The sequence below is a fragment of the Stylophora pistillata genome, chromosome 6, assembly GCF_964205215.1.
Source record: "Stylophora pistillata chromosome 6, jaStyPist1.2, whole genome shotgun sequence".
Classification (NCBI taxonomy): Eukaryota; Metazoa; Cnidaria; class Anthozoa; order Scleractinia; family Pocilloporidae; genus Stylophora; species Stylophora pistillata.
Genome location: NC_142524.1, coordinates 31,320,046 through 31,344,855, shown reverse-complemented (window position 1 = coordinate 31,344,855; position 24,810 = coordinate 31,320,046). Strand labels below are relative to the sequence as shown.

The 24,810-nt window shown below is 39.7% G+C and overlaps 2 protein-coding genes and 1 pseudogene across 6 annotated transcripts; 1 reads left to right on the top strand and 2 right to left on the bottom strand.

The window, feature by feature from the left end:
* Positions 1-79: 79 nt before the first annotated feature.
* Positions 80-11,527, bottom strand: LOC111338583 (tectonin beta-propeller repeat-containing protein 2). Of its 4 annotated transcripts, none has more exons than XM_022945082.2 (11): positions 11,353-11,527; positions 9,671-9,981; positions 9,273-9,395; positions 8,915-9,046; positions 8,464-8,621; positions 5,996-6,584; positions 5,673-5,853; positions 3,998-5,337; positions 3,114-3,273; positions 2,356-2,406; positions 80-1,956 (listed from the first exon to the last, which is right to left on the bottom strand). In XM_022945082.2, exons 1-11 carry the CDS (start codon positions 11,366-11,368, stop codon positions 770-772), a joined length of 4,248 nt encoding a protein of 1,415 aa, XP_022800817.2. In that variant the 5' UTR covers positions 11,369-11,527; the 3' UTR covers positions 80-769. The 4 variants fall into 4 exon arrangements, with proteins under 4 accessions (XP_022800817.2, XP_088619454.1, XP_088619452.1 ...); XM_088763328.1 differs by having other exon boundaries at positions 253-1,956; positions 9,671-9,987; XM_088763326.1 differs by lacking the exon at positions 11,353-11,527 and adding an exon at positions 11,046-11,214 and having other exon boundaries at positions 253-1,956; positions 9,671-9,987.
* Positions 11,528-11,794: 267 nt separating this feature from the next.
* LOC111338586 (phytanoyl-CoA dioxygenase domain-containing protein 1 homolog) lies at positions 11,795-18,635 on the top strand. 2 transcript variants are annotated; one of them, XM_022945084.2, is made up of 11 exons: positions 11,795-12,036; positions 12,539-12,656; positions 13,418-13,518; positions 13,611-13,712; positions 13,927-13,966; positions 14,423-14,517; positions 15,021-15,126; positions 15,652-15,736; positions 16,501-16,588; positions 17,053-17,175; positions 18,009-18,635. In XM_022945084.2, exons 1-11 carry the CDS (start codon positions 11,917-11,919, stop codon positions 18,180-18,182), a joined length of 1,152 nt encoding a protein of 383 aa, XP_022800819.2. In that variant the 5' UTR covers positions 11,795-11,916; the 3' UTR covers positions 18,183-18,635. The 2 variants fall into 2 exon arrangements, with proteins under 2 accessions (XP_022800819.2, XP_022800820.2); XM_022945085.2 differs by lacking the exon at positions 13,611-13,712.
* A 1,599-nt stretch (positions 18,636-20,234) lies between these two features.
* Positions 20,235-23,106, bottom strand: LOC148729382 (uncharacterized; annotated as a pseudogene).
* Positions 23,107-24,810: the final 1,704 nt, after the last annotated feature.

Sequence of the window (24,810 nt, the reverse complement as noted above, 5' to 3'; positions counted from 1 at the left end):
TTCAATTTATACTGGGGTTTGTTGAAAAGCTAGTTAAACAGCATCAGCAAATACAAGGACTGCCACCCCACCAGAGAACTGAGGTACAATTGACCAAATTTAATGACTACGAGGCACGAGGAAGATTTCCAAGTGCAGCAGTTTCACAAGCTAAATGCACCGTCTAAAAAACCCAAATATGTCAAAACTGCGGCAGGTTTTCAACCTTAGCCCTTTAACACTATTTCTACAAACAACACATGTTCAAAGAGATACAAAAAATAAACATCGATTTTTCATAGAAAATTAATCAAAAAGATTTACTTCAAGATAAATTTCACATGGTAACATCTCTTGAAACACAATGTAAACCTTTCTACGATATTTCCAAACACCATTTATTTTTAAGAAATGAAGAGCAGTTCAGTTCTCGAAAGGGGTGGCTACTCGTCAGTCGTAACTTGTTTTCTTTTATTACCAGGGAGATGACGGTTGATTGAACCTTTAGTTGAATACGTTTAACACTGGATTGTTTAAAATTGAGTAAATTTGATTGCAGTCTTCGAATTAACACTTCATCACAAAATGATAGTCTAAGTTTCCACTAAAAACCTATTTGAATTAACGGTTATAACTGTGAAATTTTACATTTCTGTGTAGCTTTTTATATTCTACACAATCTGAAATCTATGAAATAATTTAAAAATTTTTTTTAACGTCATAATTTCGCATAAAAACGCGAATTTTTAACTTGAGGAATTCGTTACATCTTGATCACATTTCACACACATTATATAAACTCCCAGTCCTCTTCACCAGAAAATATGGCGCTATATGTTCGTGGCCTAAACGGAGACTGGGTACCATAAAAATGCTGCGTTTTGCGCAGAAACAGCTGCCCGTTCTGATCGATGGCCCAGAGTTCATCATCGGGAGTCACCGAGATAAGCTCAAAATTCCCAGGGACTTTCTTCCAGTAATGCCCCAAGCAGTTGTCTTCGCTGACCCCGTACCGACACACGATGTCCCCGTTGGGACAAATCGCCCAGACCATGTGTTCGCTGATGGCCACGTCTCGCACACCCGTGCCGGGGACAACTTCCCACGCAGTACCTATAGGGAAGCTTGGTGTGACATTATGGCGCGCGTAAACATTGTTCCGATCATCCACCGCCCAGACCACGCGATCCGACGGGCTTACAGCGATCTTAGCGAATCGACAGCCACATAGAGGAGCACCTTCGACTGGGATCCACGCCTGAGTAACAGATGGGTCCGAAGAGTCCTCCTTACCTATCCGTAAAAAGACATTTCCTGCGTCATCAACAGCCCAGGTGCTCAGTGCTCCGCAGCTGAGGTGCAAAACTTTACCAACACCGAACAGAGAAAGTCTCGATTCAAGCCAGCTTACCCCTTGTGGATATGCGTCCGAGATTCCTGAGCGTTGCACGACTTTGAAGTTGTGCGTTACGCCCCACAGGCTACAACCCGACGCTGAAATTAGCTTTAAAACTTTGCCACGAGGTGGTTCGACAGTAACAGGACGGTTCCCCAATTGGAAGCAAATAAGCTCCCCATTGGGTTGTAAAGCCCACACGTGACCTTTGTCACCTTTGCATGAGCCCGTAGACAAGTGGGACCAGAACACAGACTGAGCAATTCCTTGTGGTATCACAGGATCCCAACGAGCCCCTAGCAAGTGACCGTGCGAGGCCTGCAGAGAGCCTACACTCCCTAATAACCAGACCCCTGCTTTAGGGCTCGCAGTCAAAAGCTTGACGTCATCTCGTAGAACCCAGGACCAGAGCGTTTCAAGTAAGGTGCGGTTTTGCATCAGGTATTGGCCGAGGGAAACCTGATACCAAGTGCCACCCATTGGATTTTCACTGGTCACGTTAGTGAACCAAATGCAGCCTTTCGTATCCACAATCCACGCTACCCCTTGTATTCCAAGGCAAACCCACTTAGCAGAAACATCTGAAAGTAACAGGTAGGCAAATAAAAACTAAGTGGCAGCTTGAAAACCTGAGAATATACAATTCCCTATAGGACCTCATCAAATAGCCGTTTTGAAATAATCAATCTTTACCTTTACCTTTCTCAGTTACAATATGACATTTGTCCTGGCCCGCGAATAGTTAACACGAGTCTTAGCGAGTGAGTTTGTCAAAGTCTTATTACAAACATTTACAATATTTGAATGCATTAATGTCAGAAAAACAACTAACCAAACAAACAGACAAACACATTGGCAGTATATAAAATGAAAAAGCCGGGAGGGAAAGAATGAAACCAAAACTAACACTTGTCCGTACAATTGTTGGTTGGATTTTTTTCCAAAACTGATATTTTACCCACAGAATCATCTCAACTTACCATTTAGTGTCTCCCAGTTTTCATTTCCGCCTGGATTTGAGTGGACGTCTCCTGCGGTTAGCGGAAATACGAGAAAACGTTATTCACGGTACAGTGAAAGCCTCTTAGCCTTATATCTTTAGGGGAACCATTTGAAATAAGTGTTCATCCTCTCTACCCAGTCCACTCCGGTTCTTCTTTTGTTTACTATTTCACCTTCCGAATGTCCCATCTTTTAATGTTTGTACTTAGTCTTCAACCTACGCGAGCTCTTTATTGCTCCGAGAGGGCAACAATATATTGTAAGCCCTTCTTGACGCATTGACAATGGCTCTTATTTCTTTGATGAGAGGGTCCTTCTGGCTAAAGTTTGATAAACATGCAATTCTGTCCGTCGTGAAACAGAGGCACAGAGGGACGCGCTCCTACTTGAACTACATTTTGCTTTTTCCTCACTTAAGGGATGGACTGTACATTGAGTGCAGCTTGACACTCCTTTGCACTAATATCACGACAAAATGATACAGGTTAAGGTTTTAGTTACTGGGGTTGTTTTTGTTTTGTTTTGTTTTGATACAGTATTTGTTCTGGGCGTTATTAACGAACTCCTAACAAACCCTTTACGACACAAGGCTCGAGAAAATCATAAACAGTGTCGTTCCGACAAATGTGCACCCTACTTCGTCGTTCCCTAACAAACTGGTCCTAGTTTAAAAAACTCTTTTCAGCTGAAGAAGAGTTGTTTTCGACATAGCAGAGATATTTCTCTAGTACAGCACCTTTGTAGACATGGATGAAGTTTTCCCTGTCCAAGAACCACGCCACTCCACCAAAACACGATACTTGCGTGAATCTTGAGTCCACTCGAATCGTTCGCCATCCTTTTCCTGTGGGACACTCCTTGGAGACATTCGTTCTCACAAAAACGTCGCCGTTCAACTGAAATTGGAAGAAATTTATTTTCTGTCCCAGAGTTTGATCTAAACCACAGAGAACATTTTCCATGTATAAGAGGGCTCATCTAAACTCGAACATGGGAAGGTGGAATGAGAAAAGGTGTTCAATTTTTGAGAATTCTCCCAACCCGCACCTTGTATAGATGAGTTATGTAAACATGGAAACGTCCTCCCACGTAAATAAGCGCGAATCTCATCTTCACTAAGGATAGCGCGCTTGGTATCACCTGAAATCCATGATGACATTCTCCGTTCTCAGCCACCCTCAATCATAGGTGCACCTTATGTGACAAAGAGTTTGCCGTAATATTTCTCATGCACGATTTTTAGGAAAGTATGAGAAAAAATAGACTTTACGTGAGCATCATAAGCCTAAAAAAGGTTCTGGTAAACCTATGCAGTCCGTCGCAAGGTCATTTATTTATGTATTCATTTAACAATTTGCCATAGGCAGGTAAATTTACCATAAGACAAGGTTGTCCCCTACTAGATAAATTACTCAGCATTTCATCAGGTTTCCCGGACAATTTTCTGGTACCCATTCCTACTCCCGGGAATAGAGAGGCACTGTGAGAGTAAAGTGTTTTGCCCAAGAACTCTACACAACAACCCGGCCAGCTCTCGAACCCAGACCTCTCCATCTATAGACCAACCAGCAAACTAACGATAAGACCAGTGCATCTCCCAAACATATCCAATGAACTAACCTTTATTCCCCAAACTGCTGTTTCGTCCACAGCCACATAGCGCATTTCCTTCTCTACTGGCTGCCACTTCTTGCCAGTCAAGTGATTCTTGCTGACCCCAAAACGCGCATTCGCATAATTCCTACGATCAACGCTCCAAATGACATCACCGGTGTTGTTGACGGCTATCATTGTTGCCGAGCCACCGAGCTGAGTCCAATTCACAACAGAGTAGTGAGTAGGGCAGTAAAAGATGTTTTCGTGGGTGGTTATGCACCAAATGTGAGTATCTGAAACAGCTACAAACTGTACGTAGCCCTGCCCTGGAGGGGTGTAGTCCGCCCAGCTGTCTGCGAGAAGGCGTAGACCTTCTTTGGTGGATCCAGGAGACTTTGACAGCGAGGAGCCAGAACCAGTGGAGGAAAAGGATCCTTCAAGAACTGGTGCATCCTCGTGGTTCACTATTTCGGCATCACTCATGGTCCTTCTCGAGAGATAAAGGGACCAAGAGGCAGTGTCGCTGAGCTCTTCGGCCCCCTCGGAGTCAAGGTACACAGGAGGGGTACCTTCGGAATCCATCGGAACATCACTTCCTTCTTTCAGCGACGAAGCGGATCCGAGGCCGGAAGTGTTTCCGAGCCGGGTTTTAGAGCGTGAGGATTTCTCAACAGAAGCATCCGAAAACGTTGCGTCAGAAAAATTGACAGGTGTATTGGAGTATATGTCCTGCAAGTAATCAGCGCTGAGCGAGTCCTCTGGGCTCAGTGTGGAGTCTTCAATAACAGCACCGTCTTCAACCATCGTACTCGTCGATAGAGATACAGAATCCATACATAAACTGTTGTCAGGCGAGAGCGTTTCGTCGGATATGTTAGCAGATGATAGAGAGGTACCACACGTGTCTGCATTTTCTAATGATGTCACGTTCCCCTCGAAATCAACAGCAAGTTCACCCTCAGTCACACAACTATCCTGAATGGTCACGCTGTCGTTTTGACTTCTTACGTCTTCTTTTGTAACGCACGACGAGTAGCTGACGTCATCATGGACTTCGTGTTTTTCCTGCGCCCCTTCCTTGGTAACGTGAACAACCATCAAATGAGGCGAAGTACAAGTATCCCCGTCCTCTCCCTCTGAGTCTTGGTTTTCTCCACTCAGCCGATCACCAGAGTCGAAATCTGACGAGATGTTTGAATATCTATTTAACGCAGGGTCAGGAGGGTGAACAACAGCACTGCGGTTCTGTTCTGGGTCAGGGGGGAGAGGTAAGTCAGGGTGTTCGCTTAGTGTGTTATTTTCAGCTAGTTGATCTTCGATGTCACCGTGAGCCTGATCCGCTGTTCTTTGCGAAGGGTCAGCGCCTAGAAATCAAAGAAGAAGATTACACAAGCACGGTACTCGATGACGTCATCCAAGAATATTGACGTTCTTTAACCCTTTATCTTTTAAGAATGACTGGTATCTAATTTCTCCTTGCTGTATCACTACTGAATCAAAAACAAAAAGTCATAAGAATTTTAAAAAAATGATCAACTAAGGAAGCTCTTGATTATTAAACAAACTCTCCTCGTCAGTACCTAAGGTACGACTCCACTAAATTTCCTTTAGTCAGCCTAGTAATCCCACTGGCGCGCTGCAGCCACCTCGTACTCTTTCATTTCAATAAATTGGCGATGCAGATATTTTTGAAAGATACCTTTGTTGGCCTTCTTCTTGGATTTTTTGTTTTTCCGGAACACAATTTCCCCAAAATCTTGATGTCTTATCTCTTGGTATTTTTTGAAAGGGTCAGGTTGTGGTGCAGCTGATTCAGTTTCTGCTTCTATTTCTGCTATCGATGGTTCGGTTTCACACAAGGGAAGCTTTGAAACTTTTTCCTAAAACAGAAGAAATCAAATTGGAACCAGAAAAAAGGGTAAGAACAATAAAAAAACACGTGGCGTAACTTCAAAATGCAACAGTTGAAACTTTGTGGGTAGTTAACTCAAGTGGGGAACAGAAACGAAACCAGATACAAACCCCATCCGGGATTTCCTCGGCTGATTTGAGCTCCTTGTGTTGAACGGTTGATTCAAGGTGAGGCTTTGCACCATCCTCTTCGTCTTCCTTAAGGCTTCGCTCCAACAGCGCTACGACATCCAACAAAGGGTTGGCCAGTTTGGGAATCAGTGACAACTTCATCAATAGCCTCTCCCCTCCCCGCTGCAAAACGTAGATCTCATGCCCCACCGTACTGACGTCCACAATATCTCCTAAGTTACCATGGTAACCCACGAGAGCACAAGGGGACGTATCCAGGACCCAAAGGCGAGAAACATCCCATGTGACAAAGAATTGCCCGTGATAGAGCCTCAGGGGGCCAAACTGCACTTGAGAATCCTTAGGGAGTTTTGTTAAACAGGGAGGTGGGGGATCTAATGTGGTAATACCGGGAGGGTTTTCGTTCGTCAAGCCCTTGTACATAAGCGTTGCAGAAACCTTGCCATTGACATCAGCTGTCCATAGTCGCAACCCTGGCCGTGAGGTGTAGATTTCAAGCGATCCCTTGGACTTGCCATCTGCAGTTCCTTTAGCCGGAGGGTAAAACAGGGCTCCAAATCGTCCAGGACTAAAAACAGAGTAAGTACTGAGCTTTTAAAAGCAAATTTTTATATGGGTTTGGACACTCATACAGGATTGCATTCTCCTTGCTTCACAACATGTTCTTGTTAAACATTTAGTTTGCGTCCAAAGTTTAATTATTCAAATACGTAACGTTTTCAGTTGTATGTGGGTGGTATGCGCAAGTGCTAATATGCTAACTACATGTTGGTGCATGTGCATTCTTGAGTGCTTGTGCAAAGGTCCAAATAACATTGGTTGAGCAACATTCTTTGACTGGTTTAGAAAACTCTTTCCAAACATTAAGAGTGTATTTGGAATGAGTGTCTTAAAACAAAAAACTGAAGTTATCACAACAGCTTATCAGACCAGAGGAACATATCAGAAGGAAATAATCATGGGAACTGAGAGAAGGAAACAGGCAAACTGCCTAAAACACAGGGAAACAATTCAAAACAGGAGTGAATGAGTCCTAATTAGTTTAAAGATGCACATTCATCTGACCAAGAGGTAACGCTCGAAACACCAACTTTGAAAATCTCAGGTGGCAGCTAATTTACATTATCAAATCAGTTGATAAAACCATAATTGCCCTCTTAGTAACACTCCCCCATTGACACAGACACAGTTTCTTTAGAAACTAACCTCCCTCAGCAATTAGTTTTAGTTTCAAATCTGATTGGGTATGTGAGGGGAAGTTGGCAGTTTTCTGGACCAATCACAGTATAAAGTATCATTTTAGCAAAATCAAATCTTTGCTAGTTGTACACATGTATGAAGGAGGTAAGATTCTGAAGAAACTGAGATGCTGCATTGATGAGGGTAACAGGATAATTTAGTTTTATCAACTGAGTTGATTAAGATGTAAATTGGTCATAACAAAGATTTTTAATGCTGACATTTTGAGCATTAGCCTTTCCTTAGAGCAAGTAAGAGTGTCAGAATGAACTCAGAATGAGCTAACTCCCTCCCAGTTAGCTCAATGGATAGAGTGCTAGACTGTTGTGCAGGAGGTCGAGGGTTCGATTCCCGGCCTGACCAATGCTCAGGGTCTTAAAATAATTGAGAGGAATATGCTACCTTTCTAAAACATCAAGAAATGGTTAGATATTCTAGTCTTCTCGGATAGGGATGAATAAATGGAGGTCCCATCTCCTGCAGGGTTAGGGGCAGAAGACGTTCATTTCCCACGCACGAGATTACTGTGTGATGGATGTCCTCCCCTGGGATGGGATGGGTGGGTATGGGATGGGTGAGTAACAGGACCCCTGTTGATACCAGTGTTTACCACACTGAAGGGGCTATCCTGTATAAATATAGTTGTCTACTCTACTCTGATGAGGGGCTAAACCTGAGAACATCAGCTTTCAAAATTTTTTACCATGGCTAATTTACATTAATTTTATAACTATATATCAATAATTTTGGATCATATTTGTGCACGGTCCTTGCAGTAAAGAGCACTATTTAAGCAGTAGTGAAAATCAGACCTGAAAAAATCCAGGCCTGTACGGGATTTGAACCACTGACCTCTGTGATACTAGTGCAGCGCTCTACCAATTGAGCTAACAAGCCAACAACTGGGAGCAGGTCATCAAATTAATTCGGGTCTGATTGCTTAAACAGTGCTCTTTGCTGGGAGGATCGTGCACAAATATGTTTCTATAACCGCAGTTCAGATATATGAATTTCATATATTCGTTGTGTTTCATTTTGGATCACTTTATAAAACCAAGTTATCTTGATTTACTAGTAATGATAACTTTGGTTTAAAGTCATTTAACTGGCACTGCCTGATCCCATAACTGCAATATTTTTTTAAGGAATCTACAATTAGGATATATCAATAAATCATTCACTCTTACAAAATAATGTACTTTAATTACCTTTTCCTTTCCTTCTGCCCAATCTGAGTAATCTGTTCATTGCTAAAATTCCATAAAACTGTTCTTTTCTCAGATGAAATTAAAAGGGCTTCCCATGAATATGACAACTGAACAATGGGAGATGCTTCCTGGAACATCATGGCTGTCTGGGTCAAACCCTGGTAAAGAGAGAAAGAAACCATTAGTTTAATCCAACCAAAGATACATACCACACCCCCAAGGGTCACTCTATCTCCCACAACCCATCTATAAAAATATCACCAACAAGAATTGAGAGTCTAATCACCTTCTAGAACACATACATAAGGGCCCAAAGAGTAAGCCACTAGTCTGAAAGTCAACTTTTCCATTCATCAATTATTTTCTCTAATTAAAACATTCTCTGTGGCATGGATGCCAAACTCTTTCTTACCCAGACTTCAACTGCTTTTACCTCTGAGCATCAAATTACCTTGTGGAAGTTGGAAACTGTAACAAAAACTGTGCCCAATGCATCTCCAGTGTAGAGCAGCTCACCATCAGGGGACCACTCCAGGCAGGTCACTGGACTGTTATGGGCTCCGCTTACAAGCAGTGTCTGAGGCTGTGCAGGAACATTGGAGTATAAATTCAATACATTCATTTGAATCAATTGACTTACAAAGAATGTGAATAGAAAAGAGAAATCATTGAAAACAAACCATCATTTTCAATTGTGGAACCAAAGTAGAGGTAAATAAGCACCCTATCCAATGAAAAATGAGGGGTTACTTTGCGACTTAAACCTGGTAAGAGGCCAAGTTTTTTTTTGTTTCAATGATAAAAATTACCTTTCCAAACCCTTGTGATGCCAGAACAAATGCGAAAATTGTCACTAAACCACTGTTGAATCCCACGGCTGTATAACTGTGTGTAGGTAAGAGCTTTATACATCTGGCTGGTTCATGAGTGACCTGAAAAGTTGCAAAAGATTGATTATTAGAAACCCTTTCTGTTATATGGAAGAAGACGTGTTTGCTAGGTGGTCACAGCCCTGGACTAAGCATAGAAATGTCCAGGTTCCACCCGGCAGGTAATTGTGTTGTGTTCCTATGGGAAGGAATCTTTACTGTCCTGGTTCATCTCTTTAAATAAGACTATTCCTGTACATTGTTCATTAGATAGCAGCAAATTGTCATGAAAACCTGGTGAAATTTAGGGGAAAACAAATACAACATAGTAAACTAACCTCCGATGGCAACCTTGAGAGCTTCCTACAGGTCCGATCGTACAAGAAGATCACTCCTATACTTGTACCAAGCACAATTGCATCAAATGATACATCCACACACGTGTACTCAATTGGAATTGACTTAGTATTCTCTTGCACTCTCTCTTTCAATGTGTTAAACAACTTTTTCACACCATGTTCTCTGGTTTTGTCCCACACATGGCCGACCAAATTCTTGGGACCAAACTGTGCCTTGTGAACAAGGGAGCCTAACAGATCACTCAATGGTTCTAATTCTGCCAAAACAGTGTCTCGTCCAATGACGAAATCTGCCACTAAAATAACAACAAAAGAATTGATCTTATGCAGGAAACACAACACAACTTCACAGACATCACCTGAAAGGAAGGCAAAGTCCAGTAAAGGGAGTAAGTCTCTAAAGAAACTGTGGTGCTGTATCGGTTGGGGTAACATGGTAATCTGGTAATATCAACTAAGTTGAAATTGTAAATTGGCCTCCGTAAAGAGTAAAAAAGCTGTGTTTCGAGCGTTAGCCCTTTGTCAGAGCGAATGACGAAGGGCTAATGCTCGGAAGTCTAGTAAAGCCTGGCAGTTGATCTATTCCAGTTTCCTTATCATGAAAGCAATCAGACTGTACTGCTAATTCTTCTGGATGGCGATGCTAAACCATTATAGGTTATCCTCAGGTTTCCTCAAAGTTTGTTAGTATCCACTTACGTTCTTAAGTGTAGAGACTGGAAGAGCGTGAGTCAAAGTATCATGTTGTAGAATACATCACACTGAAGGATAGCATGCACTTATTACAACACCTCCATTATGTCCTCTTACTGCTCAGTAAAACTGTGCTGAAAACAGTTTTTTTTTTCCTTCAAGAACCAATCCAATTGCAGCACCATGGATTAATAGCTAAATTCTGATTGAGAATACTTTTCAAATTAGCTTTGATATATTTCTTGATGATACCTTACAAAGTGATAGATTTTTCTTTCAAATCACTTAGTTCTTATTACGAAACAAAAAAACATTTATTTTCCACGTGAGTTGGAGAGTCACTAAAAAACTGTTTTCCTTTACAGTAAGATTATCGAGTTAAGTAAAGTAAAACATTGCGACAGAAAGAAAGAGACTTGAAATAAATAAAATATTGATCCAACAATAAAGTTACCAAAAGTAAATTAACTTATATACTAAGGTGAGTGCACTGAAGTAACCGAGAGACCATATACGGGTAATTGTTGATTTTTTCACTGGAAGATAACAGTGTAGTATAAATGTCTGAATTGTCCTTAAATCCTAGTGGTCATCAAGCAGTCTAGTTTACTTCTTGATAGTTTAGTAGAAATGCGATGCAAGTAGAGTGAAACTAAAATACCTTTACAAGGTGATGACTGTCCTTGGAAGTTACTTAACATTATACACGTAGTTGCGACGGAAGAAGTAATATTTTAACATTACCACTCAAACAATGCGCATATCAACCATTCGTTTAGCCAAACAGAATAAACTTATCTCGAGATGATTTTCAGGTAAATTTGCTATAGAGGAAGGTGCAGTGGAAAGTGCAAAATCTTCCGAAAGTGAAAAAGGGTATTTAACAGGAAAAACCCCGTTGCATTCAAAGACCGGGTTCAAATCAATAAAGACTGGGAGCATTCATCAAATATGTTTCCGATACCTACCTTGTGATTTCTTCATCGCTTAAATGCAGCCTATCCCATATTCCATGAGATTTCAGGACCTCATTTTAGTAAAAAAGTGAGATTTTCAGTCCATTGTTGACCTAAAATAATTGCAATGGCATGCAATTTTGTAAGTGTTTCCCTTACGCCATGTTTACAAATTACGATCATTGAGCCCGCGGTGAAAAGCGTTATTCTGAGACAAACTAAAATGCATCCCCCTCCAAGGCAGGGTAGATTTTTTAATGCGGGAATTTTCGATCGGAAGAGCGGTTGATCAGTGGATCCCTCCATACTAAGTACTACACTTTGTTTCTTATTACACATGGTGTTATCCATTCAAAGAAAAATCAGATGAGAGGCTGAACTCGAGAGAAATTTATTTTTGTCATGAAATTGCGTGACAGCCTGTTCGTGGCATGTTGGTCACGCCCCATCACATGACTCGAGAAATTTCAGGTGATCCGGAAAACAGGACATGAAATTTTAATTTGCTTTTCTTTGTTTTAGTCCGGTAGACAAAGAATTGTTATTGAAATTATTAGGTTGTTTCGATTCTTGCTAATGATGCCAGCTTGCACTTCTGCCCAACCAGAACTGTTTACAAATCCTCCGGAAAAGTCGAGCTCCGCGCAAAAGAAGGGACAACTCTCCGATGAACAAGTCCAACAGTATTTCAGTGAGGTAGCATTAAGATACTAGAATTATTTCCGAGACTCGAACTCAATTAATTTTATCTCAGACGCATCTTGTTTGGATTAAAAAATATCCTGTCTTTGTGGTTTCTCCCTGCTGTAGAGGATTATGAAACTTATTATCATAATTCCTCGTTTCATTTCCCATCACTTCACTTTGCCGAGGAGACACCCTCGTGATAACTCGTGTCAATTTGGCGACTGTCGAGTTTCTCTCAAATTATTTAATTTAGATCATCGAACCTGATTGAAACCTATAAAGTTCTCTTTAATTTGAACTCAATACAAATTAATAACAGAATTGTGAATGGCCATCGTATTAAAGCTATCCATCAATTTCCACTGCAGTTCTTTTCTCTGATCAGATATTGGCCCCGATATGTATACGTATATGTGGGGTGTTTCCACTGGCCTTGATTGGGTCTTTTTTGGTCAATATGTTAATTCTTATTATTCATCTTTTTTGTGTGTGTGTGTGTGTGTACATCCAGGGATTTCTATTGGTTCCAGAATTCTTTGAAAGGAGTGAATTAGAACCCATCATCACAGCTATATGTGAATTAGTGGATAACCTGGCAGAAAAACTCCACAGTGCTGGAAAAATCAAGGGTAAAACTTCTGCCTGTAACATAAAGAGTGACTGACATAGTGATTTTAGAGAAACCATCATTTGGCCCAGCTGAGCCCCAGGTCATTTTTCACCAAACTTCAAACTCTATAAATGCCAAGCTCAGTCAAGGGGTAGTCGAAGTCATGAGGGAGAGGGGAGGTTTGGAGTCTACCAGTTAGGGGGAACTTTTCTTTTCATGTAAACAAAAGTAAGCATGAATCAGGCATCAATACTGAAGTTGCTTTTCCTTTATATTTGGGTGTAATGGACACCCATCTTGATTCACATTAAACTACAGCTGACATATATTCAACTATCTATGCTGCACAGAAAATGCCTACAATTTTCATGGAAAACAAGGGTGGCCTCTCATTTTCCATGAACTTTGCTCCATGAGAGGCACAAAACCACTAACTTAAATTATCATAATTTAACCTTTACCAAAATCACAGGAAAAAAAAAACAGGACAAGAGGAGAGGAGAAGTTAGGGTGGAGGTGTAGTCAGAAACTGGAATGTGTAAATTGATGTACATCCACTGATATACAAACAAGTTTGCAACTTTCTTGCCTCTGGACATCTTTTTTCTTTCACCAATTCTTTTCCTCAGTGTATTATTTTTGACCTCAACTAGAGCTTAATAATCTTTTTTCCTGAAATCTAGGTATTGATTCTCTACATGCTGACATCTGCCATTCATTTCTTATAACATTACCCCTTTTCTTTTTTAAGTAAATTGTTCCATTTTCTTTACAATTCAGACAAGTACAAGAATGCTACATTTTACGATAGACTGACTTTGATCGAGAAAGAATTCTCAGGGGCAGCAGTTCTGCTGCATAAGAATGGAATTATGCCAAAAGTAGGTATATAATTATATATCCAAAATGAATAAATCTTTAGTACCAGAGACGTGATTTCAGTGACTGACAAGTTAAATGAAACATACATCAGGCTTTTCAAGACCTGTGGACCAACAAAAGGCTGCTGAATGTTATAGAACAGTTTATTGGACCCGAAATTGCTGGGCACCCTGTTTGGAACTTGAGGACAAAGGTACAATGAATGGAAAGCTGTCATTAACCTGTGGCTTTTTACCATCTTGCATACTATTTAGTTATTTGATATTCCTCAATTTACTGTGTAAATAGTGTGTGCAGTGATTTTGATGCACTGTATGTCCCACCACTGCATAGCAGATGTGAAATTCTCAGGCATCATTATTTTTCTCCAAGGAGGCTGTAGCTTATCATAGGCATATGTTTTTCAGACTCCAAAAAACTCTCAAGTAACTGTTCCCTGGCACCAAGGTAGGAAGATGTCTGTAGATTAAGAAATGACACCTTTTTTACATTCGATAACGACTATACAAAAAATGTAAGATTTCTTAATTGTGATTATTATTTGTTTCTGTGCACTGATTGTCTTATCAAATTTCTTTATAATAATAATAATATAATAATAATAATGATAATAATAAATATCTTAATTGAAGCTTCCCCATTAAGGGGCTTTTCAGCCACAACTTAGAATAACTAAGTGCTTGAAAATCCCCACTGAGCACAGCTTAGGAGTTGAACTAGTGGCAACTGGGAATAAATCCAGTGAGTGGCAGGGTGGAGGACATGAACCTGGGACACCAGATTACAAGTCCAGCACCTTAACCACTTGGCCACACCACCTCCACCTTTCTGAGGTTCACTGTGATTTCTTACTTCAACTTGGTAACATCCACTTCAGGTTTTTAATTTTCAAAATGTCTGCAGATTCTGCCTACCTGACATCAGCAGCCTGTGAAGTTCTTCAACCCACAGCATGGATTCCACTGCTAGACACCAACAGGACAAATGGTTGTATGCAGGTATTACTATCTGCTAGATATAACGCTTTATCTGCTCTTGGAAAGAACTGGGCCCTTTTAATCATGTGGTGTAATTTTTTGAGGGGGTTTAATTAAACCACACACTGTATCAGTAATCCTAATTTAATACCAAGGATGTGATTGTCTATATTCTCACCTCTAGCTGCTACACATATCGTTGCTGGATGATGTATCAACATAAGTGAGAAGTCTCATGTTCAATGATCACTTCTTGGAGTTTAAGGGATGATATAATGATATCAGACCACCGAGAAAACTATGAATAATGGTATGAAATGAAGGAGTGGAGTGAAATTTGATGGGTTTGTTTTTATAAATCAATAAAGTGTTGAACAAAATCAGAAGGCTGCAAAGGGGGAGATTTTGTTAATCACAGTCACCCATGAAACCTCATGCTGATGCTTGTCCTTCATGACCCTTTATTATCACAGCAATTAATCATAAAATAACAAAATATTAAATACCAATATATTTTGTCAAAGGTAGCACGTGGAGGTCATAGAAAAGGTATCTTAGCAACGCACACATGTTGTGCGGGAGGTACATGGTATGTGGACCTTGCAGAAGAAGAAATGAGAAAGACTTTAGGTAAAAAGTAGACCAGTTATTGGGTAGTGAGCGGATGAAGGAATCTTTATGAAAGTGTCTTAAATATTTTTAGTATTCTGATGTAATTTTAGCAGGTATCTGCAATGATTAAATAAATATGGCTTACCAGTAATTGATTTCTTCCTGTTTAGGAATCTGATCCCACCATTTTCTCCAAAAAGTAAAATGGAGAATGGAATGGAGAGAGTCATTCTCTTCTTTTCTGTCCTCCTCTTCCATTCTCAAAAACTTAACAGCCTTCCCCCCCTCCCCTCCCCCACCCATTTTGGTCATAAGTTTTTAACAGCCTGTTGGAAGTACAATATTCCAACACGGCTTTGTTCAAAGTCAAGACTTAAAAAAAAAAAAACAGTTCTTCCAATAAAGAAAAAAATGCTTCAAAAGCTAGTGTGCGAGATTTTGTAAACCTTTTGTGACCAATACCTACTATATCTATGCTCTCACTATGTTAAAATGCTCTTAAAGAGCATTTTAAGCTTATTCCTCTCCATTTGTGTTCTGTAGATGTGGACTTTGAAAAAGACATCGTTCTTTGTGAAGTTCCATTTGGTGGTGTTTTGTTTATCAACAATCTAGTCCCTCACAGAAGGTTTGTACTTCTATTTCCTTCTTTTCCCTTTATCTTCAGACCAACTGTAAAGTATATCCGGAATCTTGTTATCAAAATTTTATTATAACTTAACCAAAGTAAAGCGCGCGCTCTGATTGGTCAATTTAGCGTCCCCCATTTGCCCATGGGTGTTTGCTGCTGACGTGAGCAAATGCAAAGACTATTTTTCCGCGCGCGCTTGTTTTTTCTGGTCGCGTAAGATTTGTTAAATAAAAGGGAACTATTTAGCTACAATGTATCAATGTTATGTTATAAAACAAAGGGTAAACACCACAGCGTACACTATTGAGTTATGGATGCACTTGGGAGGTTTGCTAAGCACTCAAGAAGCTAGAGTCGCTCTCGGCTATTGCCTCGAGCGACTCTTATGCTTCTTTCGTGCTTAGCAACCTCCCAAGTGCATCCATAACTCAATAGTGTACGCTGTGGTGTTTATCATTAATTTTGTTAGAGAGAGTGTCTGGTAACGTCAGCGCGCTAACGCCAATTTTGTTTTTCGCTGACTGATTTTTTTTTTTAACTCGGGCGACAGACTGAGACGATTGTACCTTAGGACCGCTACATTGCTTTAGATCAAATGTGATGGTTCCGATCCGAATTGTTTGCCATCGAGATATTTTGTTCTTTTTGCCTTTTTTCTTTTTTCCTCCAAATCCTTGTGATCTCAATTAATATCATATTAGTTTGAATGGTGTCGGTTTCTTTCTTCCCGTACGTTTCAATGTTATTTTTTGCTCTTTCAGTTTAGAAAACTTCTCAGACAAAATTCGTTGGAGTTTGGACCTAAGATGGCAAAGACCTGACAAGCCAAATGGGTTTTATGGCCTCAAGGTATCATGATTGGAAACATTAAGAGGGAGACTTTGTTGCTGACATTGTGGAGAAAAATACAGAATGATTTACTTACCCATAAAACTTCAATGACAGCACTGTCGTACATTTTACGCAAACCCGTTAATTGTCGCTTTAAAAGGCAGTTTTAACCAATCACCTCAGACCAACAATGACGAACGTTTAAAACATTTGATAAAAGAGACCCCTTCGGCTAACCAACAGCACTTCATTCTTCTGCACAATCTCACTGTAAAGGCCGCCGAAGGGGTTATCGAGATACGAGATAAAAGTTCTAGGGATAAAGGATACTCGAGGAAAAGAAATAATGGGATAGGGGATCTTAAAAATAGAAATAAACTTTGTTTTTTTCATCAGCCAACACTTCCAATTATTCTTCTCGTCTCTGGTCCAGAACTGTTGACTTTTGCTTTCAGATTTAATGTTAATTTTCTTGCTGGTAGGAAAACATACTTCTGCGTACCTCAAAGGACCCGAACTACACGGTGGATTGGACCGAGTTTGCGTCGTGTGACAGGACCGAGTTACAACGAGGTCATCAGGAGGTGAAAATGAAACTTGAGAAGGTAAAGCGATTTTATTAACGAACAAACAAACAGGTATATGTTTTATAATTTGTGAAAAACCGGTTTTCCACGCCGGAGAAGAAGACAGTGGGGCCCGTCAGAGTGCTACGCACGTGAATTTTCGTCTCTTTTCCTGACCTTCGAGAGCCTCGGGAAACGACATTGATTAATCCTTTCAAAATTTTATTGGACGTGACATCACTTTCTCTCTCGTTTAAGCTCTCTTGAGTGGATTTAGTTATGGCAGACGGATTTAACAAGAGTCCGTAGTTTAGCAAAAGAAAAAGGACCTGACTTGAGGCGCGAAATTGACGTAACGGTTGTGCAATATGGCAGAAGATAGCGTTGGAATCTGTGAGAGAACAAAACTAACCTTTGAATCGAAATAGCATTTTATCCACATTCGGGATACAGTAACCAAAGATATGGGTAACACGTTAACCCTTGATACTCTATCAGTATGCAAATTCCCCATACAAGTCTCTATACATTTCCTAAGATGCTGACAGAGAAAATTCGTTTAACATTAGAGATCTTTTTTAGTTGGTGATCATTTCCATAATTCTCACGACCTTAATGTATGATACGGGGGTGATATCGTAAGGAGAAATTAGATGCTAGTCACTCCCAGGCGTGAAAGAGTCAAGTTCAAAAACTAACAGAGATAATAAAGAGATCGGTTTTTCATAAGCAAAAGGACTGACAGAAAAGAACGCCATTGTCGTGCCTTTTGTTCTTCGCGATTCATCGATGCTTAAATTATTTTTCAATGTATTTATTCATAAATTGAATTATTGACTCATTGTTTTTTTATCATTATTTTTTTTTTACAGGAAGAAATCAAACTTAAGCCCGAGGAAGATCCAGATTTTGACACCACCATCATTGGTCCCTGGATGGGCCAGTGGGAGATAGTGCATCATAACAGACACACTGTTAAATACAAGGACCCGGGAGATGATGAAGAATCGTGGTCCAATTATCGTGGAACATGGACCAAAGCATAAGTTGATTCAAGAGAAAATTGTTATTTCTTGGTTGTTACCAGTAATCATGGTAGTGAGTGATTAAAAAATTCAACACAAATGATCCATTAACTTCCCATCCAGATCAATTTAAAACGGGCATGATTTCTGAGCCGAAACGAAATTCCATTCTATGAAAAACGGCTGATGTAGTCAATTCTGTGGAGAAAACCACAATTCGAAATTACTGTTAGGACGATGATAAAATTGTGTCGTTTTAGAAAAGCAGTTCGATGGAAGAATAAAAGAAAATGGAGAGCCTTGTCACATTTGTAATGTCAAATAGAACGATCATAGTGTTGAAATCATTCTAAAAAGATACCAATATGGTCGCATTTTTTTTTTCTTTTCTTTCACCCTGTGAAAGAAATCAGAAAGAAAAACGACAGGTGTAGGCCAATAAATTATTGAATTAAAGTATAAGTTAAAATGCTGTTTTTGTATTATTGTTATGTAACTTAAAGACGAAGTGAGAGTGCTGTCGGTTTAAGTACAGTCGCTGTTTAGGTGGCTCTTGGCTCTAAAATCAATGGAACATTTTTACTGCGAGAGGAACAAGTAAATGTGAAGAACGTGGAACGACGAGAAATTTGAGTTCCAATACGGAATCGAACCCCTCACGTTCATATTCCATGCACCGTTGAAACTCCAAAAAGAGAAAAGATGTGGCCTCAGTGTATGGTAACCATGTTATGTCCCTGAATAAAAAGTTTAGCATTAACAGTTCGTTTGGGCGGAGTAGCGTTTCCAAGCTAGGTTTCTTGACTGTGCGTTGATCTTAAAAAGACACTTGAGGGTCAGTAAACCTTCGCCTTTGGGACTGACGGTATGAAGAAAAGAAAATGAATCTTGACTTACCCCAAGAAAATGTAAGCCTGCAAAATTTCAAGTGCGTGTTAGCTGTCTTGGACGTGGTAAAGAATTGATGATAGATGCCAAACGATCGTAACTTGTATCTCGTGTGGCTCTTTTTCAGCAGTCTAAGTATTTTTGCGTTTAAACTCGTCAGGGTTGCCAATAACTCAGGATTAAAAGGAACAATTATTCTGTTACAGTTGTAAAAAGTACAAAACAAACAAATAGTCCATTCCTGAAGGCTCTCAGGTTACGGGGGCGTGTACGCACACACTCTCTCAAGACAACTGTAAGTAGAGTAGGCTTTGAGATCACTGAATTCAGAAAGTTGACTTCATCCAACGCTCACATAATGAGCCCCTATATAGACGAGGAAGAAAACCTTGCCGGTTTCATGGTGCCCAAAGCTGACACTGCACGTACATTATACCGTCTACAAGAGTAATCCAAATAAACGTTTAAAGCTTCAAGGCAAGTGTGCATTGTCAAACGCAGCGGATAAAAATAAAAGGAAAGCAGAGTTCCCATGCTGCGGATCACAGATCTCTACCGGCGAGGTTCGCGAAGGTGGACAGTTGTAAAAGGAGAGTTACAATGAAATAGTGGTGACACATCGTGAGAAGAGATTCTAAGACTTGCTGGCAAAAAGAAGAGGATCCAAAGAGATTTTAATACAAAACAACCTCAATTTAGCAGCTTTTTTTTGTTTTTTTCGAAAACAACAAAGCTTCTCCAGTGCTCATAGCTCTGCGCAGAAAACTCCAGGTGTTGAACTTCAGAGATCGTTGGAGGAAGACACAGGTAGTGAAATGATTCCCCCAATTTTTACAAGCAGTGCGAGAAATGTGTTTCATTCGTTGAAGTGGACGAACGCGAGATTGACCCCGTTTTCTGAAAACACAGTACACTTTTTAAATGGAAAGTGAGGTGGGGAGGAGAGATATTAAAGTGAACGCCTAAGCATCAGCAAACTGGGAGATCCCGCTATACTCCTCCCAATATGTATGATCCTAAACTCCTTCAAAATGGCAAAAATTTTCTTCTGGTCCTTCTGCATACTTGTTGGCCAGGCTAATTTCCACTGCATAAATGCTTAAGGACAAACCAACAAATCATCCACTAAATATCAACTACTGGGTATTTTATTGATTTAGCACAACTTCACCGGGCTTTCTTACTAATTCTGCTCACATGTGAACATCAGTCCAGAAGTATTTTTACAATTAGTATGATGCCAAAGACACCACATATCTTAAAAATTTGTTTAACAACACTCTTGAACAGGCTCAAATATTTCTCCCACATTCGAGTAGTAAAAGTTAAACCACAGGCATGCTACTACAACAAGAAGACTGATGATAACAAACTGATCAAACTTCCAACGACTCATGTTACAATTGTCAAAATTGGAAACTATATATAGCTAGAGGCTTCATTTTAAACTCATCTAACAAATGCATTGCTACAGTGTGCTCTTCAACTTCATAAGGCTTTAAAATATTGTTATCCTTCAAGAAATAGTGTTTCAGATGGCCTTGAAAAATATGTTGTCTGTATGTTGAAATGATATGGAGTAACAGTCCTCCTAGCGTTTTGTTACTGTCAATTGAATACATATCATAAAGAAGTTTTTCACTTTGCTCTGCAATCCACAGGATAACTGTCTTCAAATGATAAGATTTTAAAGCAGGGTAATTTCTCTTTTTCACTTAGCTAAATTGCTTGACTGCAAATTTGATGATTACATAGCACAGTTTCAGGGCTGCCTTGTTAGAATGATACTCAAAGAGTTTAGACTCAGCTTGTGTAAAGGTAATTCTCCAATCAAAATCATGACATAAATGATTGCCTGCGCAATGCTTGTGAACTACATAGCATCCTGCAGCTCTGATACTGTCAAGCAACTGCAATGGGAAGATATCCTCCACTCACCTACACCAATCATAAAATACTGCAGCAGAGTCATGAATCTTGATTGCCAAGACAACATCACTATCAAACCTAAACTTTCCCCGAGGGCCATCCAAAATTGTTTTGAACGTTATTGCTGAATAATTGAATTCAACATCCCCTCCCATAAATTCTGTTACAATTTTCTGGGAAACTAGTCGCCCAGAAAGAAAAGATTGTTTTCCCTGTTTGACAATACAATCCTTCAAAAATGCATCTTCAACAAATCCACTCATGACAACTTGGCAATAACCAGGCATAGTTGGAATTAACTGGTCCATGCTTATATGCAATGGCTTATAGAACACATTCACATCCACATCTTGCACAATCATTGGATTTGACCAAGGGAGTATTCCTGAATTTGAATTCAGCAAAAGGAAAAATCCAAATCCATGATCTGCAGAACTTCCAGCCAGTTTATATTGCCATTACAATGTATCTTAAGGTAACAGTGATGCTGTATACTCCCCTGGCATTCTGCAAAAATCTAGATATCTTGAAGTCTTTTTCAGATGCCAATTAAGCAACCAATGCCCACCAAAATAACGAAAGAAAGCAAACATGAATGTAGGAGTGAGAGTTAAAATTGGTGTGCAAATAGCTATTACTAGATAAAAATTTACTCCTGCAAAGATGGGAAAGTAATAATCGTAAGCAATCACTGCAGTCATAGGACCAACCAGGAATACAATCAGGTACTTTGCAATGTCTAAAAATGATGGTGTATGCACTGCTGACATGTGCAGTTCAGATACAAGGTCTGTAAATCCTCTGAAAATATGAACAACTGCTGCTTCAAACATGATGTCTCTTAACAGATAAAGAACTCAATAACTATGATCATGATTTATAGTTTGCAATATACTAGATTGTAAGGAATAAAACTTACTAATATCTTCTAAGAAATGAGATGCACTTTGACTTGTAGAAGAAAAAGCAGCTTAATTAGCAATCAACACTCAGTTCTTGTCAGCACACCCTCATTCATCCTCAATAGCCCCTCTTTTAAACTTATTTGATGAGCCTAGAAAGGGGCTGCTGTGAACAAGTGCATTCATTTAAGGGGCTAACACACTGAGAAAGGGAACCGTAGTTACTAAAAGTTGGAATCACCTGAAACCACCTGAAACCACCTGAAACCACCTGAAACCATCTGAAACCACCTGAAACCACCTGAAACCACCTGAAACCACCTGAAACCATCTGAAACCCCCATGGAAACCATCTGAAATTACCTGAAACCACCCAAAAAGCCATCTAAACCCACGTGAATTAAACATTATCGCAAATCGGTATCTTAATTTTCAGCATGACGCAAGGCTTCTGCATTGCTAATTTACTCTACTTTACGTCTATTTTTATCTGTTATCTCACTGTCACTGACAATGAAAATAGTTTCAGTTTCGCGACGCATTCCAAGATCTCGTTTGATAACGAAGGGAAGAGAGATAAATCTTGTAATTACACACTGTGTACACGCTTTTCGAGCTGCGCGGTCTGCGGTCTGCGTTCTGCGTTTTTGAGGTCTGTGTTAACGAGACACCTGAGTTGCTTTGTACGATTGTACCAAAAATGATTTCATATAGTAGAAGTACTTTAACGTGAAAACAGATATTCCGAGATCTCGTCTGATAACATCAATGACAAAAGAGAGATAGATAAATCTGGTAATTACACACTGTATACACAAAGGAAAACTGATTGCGCACACGTCGACTGACTCAAAAGGCACACACATAACCTATGCAAGACTGGTACGGCTCGACAGTGGAGGGTCGTAACTGCGATATGTTCAATAAGAATTCAACTCCAATGTTTACATAGCAGTTTCGCTTACGCACTCCGTGATCTCGTTTGATAACAAAGGGAAGAGAGATAAATCTGCTAATTACACACTGTGTAGACCTTTTCGAGGCGTGGCTATTCGAGGTGTGCGGTTTGCGGTGTGCGGTTTGCGGTCTACGGTCTGCGTTCATGTCTGCGTGCTTTCATGTAATTTTCAGGTAATTTCAGATGGTTTCAGGTGGTTTCATTGGTGGTTTCAGATGGTTTCAGGTGGTTTCAGGTGGTTTCAGGTGGTTTCAGGTGATTCCAACTTTTAGTAACTACCGAAAGGGAACACACCTTGCCCTTTCACATCCATCAAGATGCCTATTTTCACCTCATCAGAAAAAGGGGCAGCTAATTAGTGAGCATATAAAAAGACCCCTTGTTGCAACAATTAGATCACCCCTGATCAGTGAAGGAACTAGACAGGAGTGTTGAAACGTTGGGTCTATGAATTCTAATTCCCTAGTTACATTCACAAATTCTTAAAGCAGAGTAGCATCAAGCCATGTCTGGTTCCATATTTTCTTAAAAAATAAAGTTGGGAAGGTTTATCTATCTATCATCTCGTATCCAACAAACGCTCAAGCAATCAATTATCCAGGGGCAATATGAGATATAAAGCTGGCTGTAAAAGGCAAAACACCACTCCATCATGATGGATAACAAAAGAATACAGTACTCTAGCTAACTTGTCCTCAAGGTGCTTTCTTCATATTTCATACTCATAAATTAGCCCCATAGCTAACACATCGAACTAAGTCTAGATATCAAATTTTCGCTCAGGGTAGTTAATCGAAAATTCAGTAATCGAACACAACCATTCATTTCGATTAAAAATTTGTTGGACTTTATTCGATTAATTAAGCACGCCAAGATTCTCCGAATCAAGGAATACTTTTACGTTAGACGTTAATTTCCCACATACGAGATTACTGTGTGATGGATGCCCTCCTCTGGGGTGGAATGGGTGGGTTTACTTACAGAGGGCCATGTGTTTAGAAAACTCTTTACTGGGTTAATCATGTATTTACCCTCTTGAAATGAGGAACATTGCATTGTATTGTATAGTATTGTATTTTGTCTGACGGCTTTACACCAAGAAACACTCAACACTATCCTAACTCACCAGAAACCGATGCTAATCAGGTTAAATTTACCTTAAGTTAGCATTTGTGATTCACTCAGATTGCTAAAAGTATTGTCCTGACAACAAGTTTTACGAGTGGTTACTTACCTCTTTGGCTAACAAACAAATTAACTCAAGGTGATCTTCATGGAACGATCATGAAAACTTAGTCGTGGACAACAAAAATAGGCTCTTCTGAGTACAAAGGGCTACTGCTGCCACATTCCACATACTAATTAGTACCCCGTTCGACAAAAGAGAAATGATCAAAGATATAATGACTAACTGACATTCAACTAATGATTAGATGGTAAATATAATTATAATGATATGATAATGATAATAATAATAATAATAATAGTGATAAAAATAATAATAGTGGTGATAACAATAGTGATAGTAATGATAATTTAAAGAGACTAAAGAACCTAACTGTTCCTCTGTCGGTCTATCCTCTAGGCTCCGGTAATAATAATTCAATTTGATTTCTTCTAAGTTTAATTTTGCCTTTATTCCGGATATCACAAAAACCTCATCTGAGGTTTTTGTGATATCCGGAATAATCAAGGCCGAGGTACGAGGTAAGTGTTATCATGTATCAGCCGAAGCGGAAGGCTGAGGCTGATAACAATATTCGAGACCTTGATTATTCCGGATATCACAAACACCGAATCCAATAATTGTTTTATTATACATTTTTTTAAAGAAAATAACGCCGAACGCATTATCGCAGCGAACACAGTTTATTTTCGAACACTTAAAAATTTACAACTGTGTGGTAAACAAATTTTCACCGTTTTTATAAAATAATCAAGTGCAGAAAAGTTAAATGCATTTCTAAAGAAA

Bases quoted from the DNA above. Each gene is read 5' to 3' on its own strand.
- LOC111338583 (XM_088763326.1), bottom strand. From the start codon at position 11,085: ATGTTAAGTAACTTCCAAGGACAGTCATCACCTTGTAAAG. The intron at 9,047-9,272 runs GTAATTTTTATC...GTTCCTGCACAG, and splicing joins CATCACAAGGGTTTGGAAAG to CCTCAGACACTGCTTGTAAG. The intron at 1,957-2,355 runs GTAAGTTGAGAT...TGTTACTTTCAG, and splicing joins AAACTGGGAGACACTAAATG to ATGTTTCTGCTAAGTGGGTT.
- LOC111338586 (XM_022945084.2), top strand. From the start codon at position 11,917: ATGATGCCAGCTTGCACTTCTGCCCAACCAGAACTGTTTACAAATCCT. The intron at 12,657-13,417 runs GTAAAACTTCTG...TTTACAATTCAG, and splicing joins CAGTGCTGGAAAAATCAAGG to ACAAGTACAAGAATGCTACA. The intron at 17,176-18,008 runs GTAAAGCGATTT...TTTTTTTTACAG, and splicing joins TGAAAATGAAACTTGAGAAG to GAAGAAATCAAACTTAAGCC.